This window comes from Vombatus ursinus, unplaced genomic scaffold, assembly GCF_900497805.2.
Source record: "Vombatus ursinus unplaced genomic scaffold, bare-nosed wombat genome assembly UNPS02014811.1, whole genome shotgun sequence".
Taxonomy (NCBI): domain Eukaryota; kingdom Metazoa; phylum Chordata; class Mammalia; order Diprotodontia; family Vombatidae; genus Vombatus; species Vombatus ursinus.
Window position 1 is genome coordinate 12,603,703 of NW_020954589.1, and position 12,348 is coordinate 12,616,050.

At 37.8% G+C, this 12,348-nt stretch overlaps 1 protein-coding gene across 2 annotated transcripts in view; it reads right to left on the bottom strand.

Annotated features, from left to right (window-relative positions):
- The window catches only part of SLC26A8 (solute carrier family 26 member 8), a 178,911-nt gene that overhangs the window by 104,362 nt on the left and 62,201 nt on the right, over positions 1-12,348 (bottom strand). For both annotated transcript variants that reach the window (XM_027876188.1, XM_027876187.1), the window contains 3 exons: positions 11,209-11,286; positions 6,669-6,764; positions 4,802-4,908 (listed from right to left, as the gene is read on the bottom strand). In XM_027876188.1, coding sequence (XP_027731989.1) covers positions 4,802-4,908; positions 6,669-6,764; positions 11,209-11,286 — 281 coding nt within the window. The remainder of the gene's footprint in view (positions 1-4,801; positions 4,909-6,668; positions 6,765-11,208; positions 11,287-12,348) is intronic.

Genomic DNA, 12,348 nt, shown 5'->3' on the forward strand with positions numbered 1-12,348 from the left:
CTTCTCTTATCCTCATCTCTTTTTACTTCACTATAGGGTAAGATAGAGTTCTGTATCCAACTGAACATGTGTTATTCCCTCTTTATAAGTCAATTTTGATGAGAGTAAAATTCAAGTGTTGCCTTCCAACACCCCCATCTTCAGCTCTTTTCAATAGCTCTTTCATGACTTTTTTATGTGAGATAATTTACCCCATTCTTACTCTTCCCTCTTCTCCCAGAGCAATCTTCTTTCTCACCCTTTAATTTTTTGGGGGGGGGGAATAACATCCCATCATAGTCATCTCATACCCATACCCTCTGTCTATGCCCTTAGAGTGATAAAGTTCTTTTTTTTCCATCTATGTTATATTTTTATTTTATAAAACATTTCCCAATTACATTTTAATCAGGTTCAGACTGCACTCAAGAGTTTTGAAGTTTGCTACTAATAGCCTCTACCCTGACCTAGAGCACTAAGAGGTTAAGTGACTTTCCCAGGGCCATATACCAACATGTGTCAGAGATAATACCATGATCTCAGGTCTTCCTGGCTTCAAAGCCAGCTCTCTATTCATTACTATGTATAGAATAAATATAGATATTTTTAGCATAATTCTTTCTTAAAAAATTAATTTTTTTTGTTTTCAATATTCACTTTTATAAGATTTTGAGTTCTAAATTTCTCCCCTCTCCCTCACCCCCTCCCCAAGATGGCAAGCAATCTTATATAGGCTATACATCTACAATCATATTAAACATATTTCTAGTGATAAAATTCTCAAGAATTACAAATATCATCTTGCCATGTAGGAATATAAACAGTTAACCTTATTGAATCTTTTATGTTTCCCCTTTATTGTTTCTTTTTTACTGTTTTATGTTTCTCTTGAGTCTTATATTTCAAGATCAAATTGCTCTAGTCGTTTCATTAGGAATGCTTGAAAGTCTTCTATTTGAGTATCCATTTTTCCCCCTGAAGGATTATACTGTTTCACTGGGTAAGTGATTCTTGGTTGTAACCCTAACTCTTTTGCCTTCCAGAATATCACAATATAAGCCCTTCAGTTCTTTAATGTAGAAGCTGCTACATCCTGTGTAATCCTGCCTGTGGCTCCATGATATCTGAATTATTTCTTTCTTGCTTGCAGTATTTTCTCTTTGACCCAGGAGCTCTGGAATTTGGTCATGATATTACTGGGAGTTTTCATTTTGGGATCCCTTCTAGATGGTGATCGTTAAATTCTTTCAATTTCTTTACTCCTCTGGTTCTAGGATTTCAGGACAGTTTTCCTGGATAATTTTTTTGAAATATGATGTCCAGGTTCCTTTTTTGATCACTGCTTTCAGGTAGTGCCATAATTCTTAAATTATCTCTCCTAAGTTGCTTTTCCAATGAGAAATTTTATATTTTCTTCAATTAAAAAAAATTTTTTTTTTTTATCATTTCTTGATGTCTTATGGAGTCATTAGCTTCCAGTTACTCGGTTCTAATTTTTAAAGAATTATTTTCTTCAGTGAACTTTTGTACCTTCTTTTCCATTTGGCCAATTTTATTTTTTAAGGAGTTATTTTCTTCAGTGAGTTTCTGTATATCTTTTTCTATTTTTTATGTTTCTTTTTACCAAGCTGTTAACTCTTTTTCATGATTTTCTTGCATTATTCTCATTTCTTTTTCCCAATTTTTTTTCCTACTTCTCTTATTTGCTCTTTAAAATCCTTTTTAAGCTCTTCCAGAAGTTCTTTTTAGGCTTGAGACCAATTTGCATTTTTCTTTGTGGCTTTGCATATAGATAGGACTCCTGCCTCTTCTGAGTTTGTGCTTGGATCCTCCCTGTCACCTAGTAACTTTCTACAGTCAAGTTCTCTTTTTGCTTTTCTTTGCTCATTTTTTTCTGCCTATTTTGTGACTGTACTTTTATGTAAGAGTTGGGCTCTACTCCTGCATTGTCCCAAGTTTCTTTTGCTGTGCTCAGGGCCTTGATGCTGGCTTTCACTGGGCTTCAGGGCTTAGTTTCTGGCCTGCATTGGATGGTGCCTCCCTGCTGTCCTGTACTGGGTGCAGCACCTTCCTGTTGGACTGCCCTGGGAGTAGAGTCTTGTTGCTAGCCTGCCCCAGGGACAGGGTCTTGCTGTTGCCCTGTTGCAGACATGGGCCATCACTTCTGGCTTGTTATGGAGACAGGGCCTCACTGCTGGCTGGCCCTAGGGGTGGGGTTTAACTGCTGGTCAGCAGTTAATGAGGGCAGGGGCTCACTGGTGTTCTGCACTGGGGTTGGGTCCTCACTGTGCTGCTGGTTTGATATTTCTGACTTGCCTCTAGGTTTGCTGGGTTGCACAGAGGCAGAGCCTCGCTGGTGGTTTACCCCAGGGCTCAGAGCCTTACTGCAGACACCCTGCAATGGAGCATGCCAACCCCACTCCCCTCCTACCCCAGGGAGATAGACCTTTACTACTGTGCTGAAGTTGCTTCCCTGCTCCTAAATCAGTTCTGAGGTGTTTTTCAGGATTGTTTGGAGGGCTCCAGGGAGTTCCTTCTTTACTCTACTATCTTGGTACCAGAATGTGCACACCCTTTGACCTAGCAATACCACTACTAGGTCTATACCCCAAAGAAATCAAAGAAAGAGAAAAAAAAAACATACATATACAAATATTTATAATGGCTCTATTTACAGTGGCAAAGAATTAGAAACAGAGTGTGCCCATCAGTTTGTGAATGGCCGAACAAGTTACAGTTTATGAATATGATGGAACACTATTGTGTTATAAGAGATAATAAAGGGGATAGTTTCAGAGAAACCTGGGAAGATTTATAAGAAGTGACGCATGGTGAAATGAGTAGAACTAAAACAATTTATTGTTCAGTAACAAAAACAACAATATTGTAGTGACAGTCAACTTTGAAAGATTCGGGATTTCTGATCATTATAAGCAACAACCATGATTCCAGACAACTCATGAAATAGGCTACTTACCTCCTGACAGAGAGGTGATACATGTGGTGTACACACTAAGACATCATTATTTTTTCGGACATGACCAATGTGGGAATTTGTTATTCTTGACCATAAATTTTTCTAATAGGAATTTTTTCTTTTTTGAATTCTCGATATTGGGCAAGGGAGAAAGTGGGAGACATAAAAGGTGGATCTTCAAAAATAATTTTTTTTTTTTTGGTTAGGCAATGGGGTTAAGTGACCTGCCCAGGGTCACACAGCTAGTAAGTGTTATGTGTCTGAGGCCGGATTGGAACTCAGGTCCTCCTGAATCCAGTGCCGGTGCTCTATCCACTGCACCACCTAGCTGCCCCCAAAAATAATTTTAAAAAAGAAATTGGCATCTTTACATGTTCCAAAAGATATTTTTAGGGGCAGCTAGGTGGTGCAGTGGATAGAGCACCGGCCCTGGATTCAGGAGGACCTGAGTTCAAATCCGGCCTCAGATACATAACACTCACTAGCTGTATGACTCTGGGCAGGTCACTTAACTCCAATTGCCCTCACCAAAAAAAAATAATAATTTTAAATTTGATCACATTTGGCCATAATGAAAGATTATCTAAGTATAATGGAATATTAAGATTTTTGTCCCTTAATGAATACCTGACTATCATTATTTTCAATTACTGGAAGATTTTTGATTTTCAGAAGTATGTGATAGAAATACTATTTTCATAGAGTTTATTTGTTTTTGAAGTCTGTGAACTGCAAATAGATTTTTTTTTTAAAAAGCAATTGGGGTTAAGTGACTTGCCCAGGGTCACACAGCTAGTAAGTGTTAAGTGTTTGGTCTGAGGCCATATTTGAACTCAGGTCCTCCTGACTTCAGGGCTGATGCTCTATCCACTGTGCCACCTACATGCCCCTAGACTTCCTTTTTTTTTTTTAGTGACATTATTCAAGTCTCTAGTTAACCATTTCTACCATTTCCATACTAATCTGAATGTCTTTTCTTTTAGGTACTCAACAGTGGACAATTTCTTCACAGCATTTAAAGCCTAGCACGACTATCTAGTTGTATAAAAGAGTTAGAAAAGGGACAATATTGCTCTCCTTTGCTTTTATAAATAATTCCAAAAGTGACAAAAATCCATGAAAATAGTTCATCCCAATTTAAAACTTCGTAGCACTGATAGAAATCATCTATGAATAAAAATGCTATTTATAATATGACCACCATTAATATGTATCTCAGTTTGTTTTGCTTCCAATAATAGTGATACTCAGTGGTACTAAATACACAGTAGATTTAAAATTTTAAACAGTGCTTGCCTTCTTGATTTGTTTACATTTATCAAATGCCAATGTATGTTTAAAGGACAAAAGTACAGATATTTGTGTAGGTAAAAGTTATAATTTTTTTTAAACAAAGGCCATGCTCTAGATTGCTCATAATGCTCATGTTAGATACATGAGTTATACTCCCTATACTACACTCAACTCTGTAGGCATTTCATTCTGTACTAAAAAGATGGTTCAGGAAGGCATGATTTACTGAAGTGTTTATGTTGTTTCATTTTTACTAGTCAACATTTAAAGGACAAAGAGAATTTCTACAGAGTTAGTTTCCTTCATTGTTCTGGACCTTGGAAGATGTTTTATTCTCCAACAGATGCCTTGGGGCCTTTGTTGCAACACAGGAGACTTGGTATACGCCAAAATAGATAAGTTATGCCACAGACAGCAGGATTTTCTGGCATTAGGTATATGTACTCTCTTAAAAAGTGTTACTAGAAGGTATCCCTTGCTATGCCCCGCTGTGTGCTATGCCCTTGGCAGCTGTCCACCCTGCCTCACCTCCTGATCACTAAGACACAGTACCTGTGTGACTGGACAGTAGTGATGAAGAAGGTGAATATTACGGAAATGAGCAGCCCAACGTCCAGTCCCAAGCAGATCACCGACAGAAATGTCACTATCCAAATCACCTTGGAGGAAAAGAAGAGGGAGGAAGGAAGACAATGAGGAAAACATGACACAGATAATCACCTACGATAGCTCCTACGTTACATTATAGACTTGGAGAACTGGAACTGGACCTACCTCAGATGTCCATCTAGTGTAAATTATTTATATTAATTTGGGCCACAGAAGTGAACTTACCTGCCTAAGGTTACAGTGCCAGGATTAGAATCTGGTCCCTTGACTCCTCATCTATTGATCCTTTCATTTTGCTAAGTCTCCTATGAGGGCCAGGAGTCCTTGAAGTCCAGAAGACCTGGGTTCATGTAATGGTGTGATTGAGGGCATGCCTCTCAGTGCCTCCAGGTCAGTCATAAAATGATATACTGGAGTTGCTCCTTGGCATCATTACAGGAAGTTTTCATCCAAGGAGTTCCTAACAACAGTGAAATCACAGGTCCAGACCCAAAGAATTTTTTTTTCATTTAGGCAGTTGGGGTTAAGTGACTTGCCCAGGGTCATGCAGCTAGTAAGTGTCAAGTGTTTGGTCTGAGGCCGGATTTGAACGCAGGTCCTCCTGACTTCAGGGCTGTTGCTCTATCCACTGCACCACCTAGCTGCCCCTAGACCAAAACAATTTTAAACTATAATTTGTCACTGCTCCAGCAAATAATTCTTAGTCTTGTGCTAGAAAATAACTTTCTATAAACACTCAGTGTGGCTATGTCTTATTCTTTTATTTCTCTTATTCTCTCTTTCCTCCTTCCACCTTCTTTCCTTCTCTATTCCCTCTTGGTGAAAAAGGAACAACTCAGGCAGTGAAACATGGAAGAAGGCACCATGAATTGGTGGTCAGAATATCTTGGCTAAAATCCCTGCTCTGCCACTAGCTAGCTGTGGGAACTTGGTCAAACTACTTGACCCTTCTGGGCTTAGTGTTCTTATCTGCAAATGGATGGAATTGGATTAAAAGCCCTCTAAAGAACTTTATAATTCTCAGATGCAATAAGTGTATATTCTCTTTGAACAATTTATGTAGCACTTCAAGGTATGCAAAGCACTTTCCCCAGGCCCATCTTGTGAGGTAGATAGCACAGGTAGACATGGAGGATTTAAAGGTGGAAAAGAGCATCTAGTTCAAAATCCTTAGCTAACAGATAAGAAACTAAGGAACAGAGAGATCATGAGACTCCTCCATGGTCATATAGACAGGTCAGTAGCAGAGCAGGACTTGATTTTAAATTCAATCCTATTTCTCACAATAGCTAGGGACATCCTAGACTCCTACTCAACATCTGTAACCTACTGACACTGCAGCTTGGGTTCCAATGATGGTTGAAGTGAGGGCAGAGTGCATCAGGCAGATGATCTGTTAGTTAGTGTACTCTGGGCCTCACTCTTACAACCATGTTCTGTTGGTAGCATGTCTTACCTACTCTGGAATGTGGTTACACTGATTAAATCTGAGTATTTGTACAAATTGTCTGTGTCATGCCTTTCATGTTAGATTTAAATACAGCTGCTCTGATTTTAAACACATATCTAGTTTGTGATATTTGTAGTGAGGGCTCAAGCAAGGGTATACAAATCAATTTTGTGAGGCCTTTCCCCTTCCTTTTCTCCCACCACTGCATCACTGTACTATTTGAAAGATTTTATGGTCCTCTTTAAAATGAGGGCTTGGATCTTTCGTCCACTCTCTTTTCCTTATTTATTTTTACTCTTCAAAATACCTTTTAACCCTTTATCTGCCCTACCCTTTCTATGCTGATGCTAGGACACTTACAAAGTCATACTGGTTCTGCTTCCACAGATCAGGAAGGTCCATGATGGTTGAAAGGAAGGGCAAGACATTGCTTAGAACGATACCAGCCAGTACAGCCTGTTGGGAAGAATGGAAATTCTACTCAGTTTGCTTCTCCTTCAGTGGTGAAGCCCCAGCTCCCCACATGGAAACTTGCAAGAGGAGAATGATAAATGCCATTCAGATATATTTCATGTAAGTATAAGATTTAAACTTCAAAGTACACCTTCACTGAGTGTTCAGATTGCCTCTGTGTTTCTCAGCTCTAGGCTACCTACATTTTTTAGAGACTATCCTTTGGATGAAGTATCAATTTTTAGAGAAAGCCCATTCACAGAAACTAGTTTCAATTCCTCTTTTATTTAAATTAAATGACCACAAAGATACCATCAATATCTAAGAGTAGAACAAAGCAAATATTTTAAGCAAATATTTTCTTGTCTTTATGATATCCCTTGGTTGGCTTAACATTTCTTTCCCTTTTCCCAGTTTCATCTCTCCTGCACATTTGGCCCAGAAACAAGAGTCAATTTTACTACCATCAATAGCTATAATCACAGGTTTTCCCAGAGCCCTCAGATGACCAGGAATACAGGGTAGGTAAGTAGCATTATTAAAAAACAGAACACGCACACACACACACACACACACACACACACACACATGCATGCATATATTTGTAGAGGGAATTTGTAGAGGGAAAGTACATAAAGAAGATAGAGCACTCCATCGAGAATTTGGCCTGGAAAGGGGAAGAACAGGGACCTTCACTGATCCTCTTATAACAGACAATGTCCCTGGCTATGGTCTTCTATAAAGGCACCTTCGCACAGTGTCTGGCACATAGCAAATGCCTGTTGATTATTTCAGATACCTACAGTCTTTCAAGAGGCCAAGGTATAGTCATCACTGAATTTAATACAATAGAAGTTCAATGTACCTGACTTATTAGATTAATTCGAATATACCAAAGGCCAAATGATATCCCTCAAACAAAACACTGCAACTAGACAAAGTGAAAGTTTGATATAGCACGGTGATCTTATAAAGTGGGTGGTGTCCTATGTTTAATATCACCATTGCCAAGGAATTTTTTTAAAGTAATGTACCTCAGTGAATCCCAATAAGTGTTTCTTTGGTATCGTGCTTCTTACAACCAACTATTGCTGTTAAAAATAAATTATCTACTTGTCCCATATTGCATAGAAAAAAAAAGTTTGGCACCGAAGATGGCAACAGAAGTTGAATTGCAAAGATGACTTGGGAATTTAGGAAATAAACAGTGGTAAGAATGAGTTCAGTTTTACCTTCCTTGTATTGCTACGAAACAAAATTATCTCAAACAGTGAAACATTCATGTTCCCTCAAGACCTACATGTCTTTCAGTTACAATAGGTCATAGATAGACAGCAAAGAAAACTTCCCTGGCCCATTCTAATGTGCAGTTCACTAGCTGGAACTGGCTGATTCAGCTTTGTTTAGTTATAATTTGAAGAAGTACTGCTAACATTCACCACCACTTCAGTGTTGCAGCCAAGCTATTATGGCTATAAACATAGAAATATATACATACACACACAGAGCCTATAAATGAAGTAAATGAGGGCATTGCTATGAGAATTATCATACATTTTAACTATGTTAGGAGAAAGAAGAAAATCAAAGGATGGATAGGATCCCTGCTTGTGATACAGGGGAATAATAATGGATAAAAGAAAGATGATAGAAATATTCATCTTATTTTGCTTTAGTTTTCTCTATCAAGGATAATCCTTGAGAAATACAGAATGAAAATGGTTAACAAGGAATTGAAACCAAACATAAGTGAGACAGTTGGCTCTCAATGAGTTCAAATCACCTCATCCTACGTCCCAGGGCACTGAGAGAATCCAACAATCACTGAGTTGCTATTGATAATCTTTTGAGGAACTGTGGCAAGTAAGAGGTGCAAAGTAGGCAAATATTGTTCCAATTTTCATAAAGGGGAAAAGGATAGATAATTTAAATGGATACCTATAAATTGGTATCAATCCCTGGTACAATTCTAGAGCTGATTACAATAACTATCATTATATTATTATATGCATTATTGAGTTACACATAAGATAATATCATAATCATCAATTTCTAGTAAAATTATAGAATGGATGATTTGTGAGCATTTAGAAAAGTATTGACATGGATTTATTAAAACCAAGTCATTGTTCATTAAGAACAAGGAATTCCTATACAGGTATAAGCTGAATTATTCAATATCTGAGCTCCCCTAAAACTGAAATTCTGATTCTGTGAAGTTATGATAGACCAAATTAGTTTCCTTTCTTGACAGGGCTCATATAGATTTCAAAGCTCTAGAGCTAGAAGGGGCCTCAAAGCCTCTCTATTCCAACCTCTTTATTTGATGGACAAGAAAACTGAAGGAGAGGTAAGCTAAATAACTTGCCCATAGTCACACAGGGAGAAAAGCATTAGGGGCAGGATTTAAATTAAAGTCCTCCGATTCCATAGCCAGGGCTCTTTCTACTACAGCACATTGATCAGGAAAATCATTTAAGAGGCATATTATATTTAGATTTCAACAACACATTTGACAGAAATCTTTCATGTTATTCTTCCAGAAAAGATGGAATAACGAAACCTGGATAATAGTACAGTTATGTAGACATGAAACCGTTTTGTTAATCAATAATGTTGATTAATAAATTAATGTTATTTATAGGTTGGTCTCTAAAGGAGGTCCCTAGGCTATTCAAATTTTTATTGATTAATTAGATGAAAGCTTAGATAGCATGCTTATCAAATTTTCAGATGACATAGATCCTGAAGGAATAGCTAATACATTAGCTGGAAGAGTCTTGATCCCAAACGAATGATAAATGTCAAGTCCTGTACTTGCATTAAAAATCTACTTTATATTTATAGGATGAGGAAGACATGGATAGAAACTAGGTCATGTGGAAGACCTAGGAATTTTAGTGAATTATAAGCTCAGCAGTGTGACATGACTGTAAAACAAACAAATAAACTAACTAACTAATGTAATACTAAGCTGAATTAATGAAAGCATAGTAGTCAGAGTGAAGGAAATAACAATCCAAGCTGTGCTCTGTTCTCATTAGACTATATTGCATCTGGTTCTTGGTTCTACATTGTAGGAGCAATAGTATCAAACAAGAGCATACACAGAGGAGAGAGACCAGGATAGTGATGGTACTCCTGGGGAGAGGGGAGAAAAGATTTAGCCTAGAGAACAAAAGACTAGAGGGGGAGGAAGTAAGGAGAAAGAGGAGGGACAGACATGATATCTAGGTCTGAATAAAAGAACAGCACACATGTGGGAAAGGGATTAGATTTATTCTACTTAGACCCACAGTGTTGAATCAATGGGCAGAAATTAATAGGAAGATAAGGGAAAACTTCCTCACAATTAGAACCATTCAAAATGGAATGGTTTGCTTCATATGCTTTAGCACTGGAGGCTAGATGACCATTTGTTAGGAATATTCTAAATGGAATTCATACTCTGGGTAGAAGTTAGTCTTGACTAGCTTTGAAATCCTTCAAACTGTGAAATTCAGTGATTCTCTGATGTTATTATGTGAAACAGATTGCTTTGTGTCAACAATTAATCTACCATGGATCCCTAGGAGGCCAGCCCTACATAGAGGTAAGAAATTATGTGTCTAAATCTTGGGACATTAGTGTTAGACACAAGATTAGATCTCAATTTACATTTCCAGTCTCTAGCTTGTGCTCTAGTCTAGGACAGCAAGCTGGTTTATAGCTCATTATCAAACATGTAGCATGAAGACTCCTTAAGACAGCTTATGGACTCATGGCTAATATTTAAACCTGTGTTGGTACTGAGAGAATTTACAGTTACCCCACCCTTGACTGCACAGCTGAAACTACACAGAACACCCAGAGCAGATCATAACCATCCCAGGGAGCTGCCTAGCTATGTTCTTACCTAGACGGAAATTTCTGGCACATAGGTATTTTTAACTCATTTTTTCATTGTATATCTTTGTAACTATTTCCTTATAAAACAGCCTATATACCTCTAGCTGGAGAGAGACTCAGTTTTCTGGCTCTTCTCAGAATGTCCCAACTGCTCTTCACTCTGTGGCACAATCCTGTGAAATTTCCTTGATAGTACCTGGGATTCTGGCATTTTGATGACATTTATATATTATCTTTCCCCATTAGAAGGTATGCTCTTTGAAGGCAGGAACTGCTTTCTTTCTGCTTGTATTTGTATTCTCTGTGCTAAGTATAGTGCCTGACACATAGTAATTGTTTAATAAATGCTTTCTGACTGACTGATTAAAATCTTGTAATTTCTATTTAAAATATTAGCCCATGCTGGAATATCAGAGAAGGAAAATGAGACTGACTATTGTATCCACAGAAGCACAAGTTACAAAGCATTACTTTTTGGGAAATGTCCAATGAAGGTACAATTGTGAGAGTTTGTCATTCTGGTTTAAGTACTCATTTGGTTCTATGCCCTCTCACTTACGTTAGGCAGAAAGTAGAAATAATGACCCATCTTCAGCATCACCAGCAACGTTATACCTGCACCTACCAGAGCTGCAAACTGAGCAGAAAGAGTAGATTGAAGAGAAAAATGACCAGGAAGTACCCAGCCCCTGGCCCACTAACATTGGCCTTCTCCTGGGGTTATTATAGAAGTGCGTCAGTTTTTCCTAAGAGGATTTGTGAGTGACCATATACCACAGACAAGATATGAACTCATTCCACCAGTAACCTATGGCACATATTTGCAAGGTCCAGGTACAGAATGGGTGCTTGAGGAATACTTGTGGCACAAATAATGAATATGTCTTCACAAATCTTATTTTCCAAATCCATGAATCTTTGTGCCCACAAACAGCCATTTACTATCATCAAAATCTGCTAAATGGCTGCCTAATTCCTTTACAATCTTGTTTCTACTATTGTATTTTAGAAAGATTCAAATAAATTCCTTACTGGCAGCTCTAATTTCCCTACCTTGGTTGTGATTTCTAAACCTGGTTACTCAAAAACACCCACAGTGCAAACTGATAAAAGAAGCAGGTGGGTCAAGGGCCAGTGTTCTAATAGACTTTTGGGGTTCAATTATAATTATATAAATATAAGGTATTATCATACTTATAATACATATTTACATACATAAAATATGCCACAATTTAATAAATAACTGTTGAAAGAATGAAGGATATGTTTTAAGGTCATCTAGGAACTCATCTTTTGAATTGTCATTTCCAGCTCTTACCCCAAATATTTTCTTTTATTTCCAAAGTTGTACACAACTCGTTCCATTTGCTAGAAGGCACTGCCTTCTTGGCCTGCCTCCCATTCCACCAAACTTCTTTCTTTTCACTTATAATTCATATGTAGGCAGTCCTTGACTCACAAAGGATCTGTATTTTTTTTAAGGTGCAGAGAAAAAGAAGTCTACCTCTGGTGTTCCCATCTACCAATTTTTCTCCAATTTAAAATACATGAAAAATGATAGATCTTGAGAATTACTTGTCCTAACATAGAGATACCTTCTTTCATGCACACAGATTTTCTATGTTGCTAGTACCCAGGAATACCTATCCACCTTACTCTTACATCAGACAGACTGCTTGCCTAGCTTCCTACTTGAGAA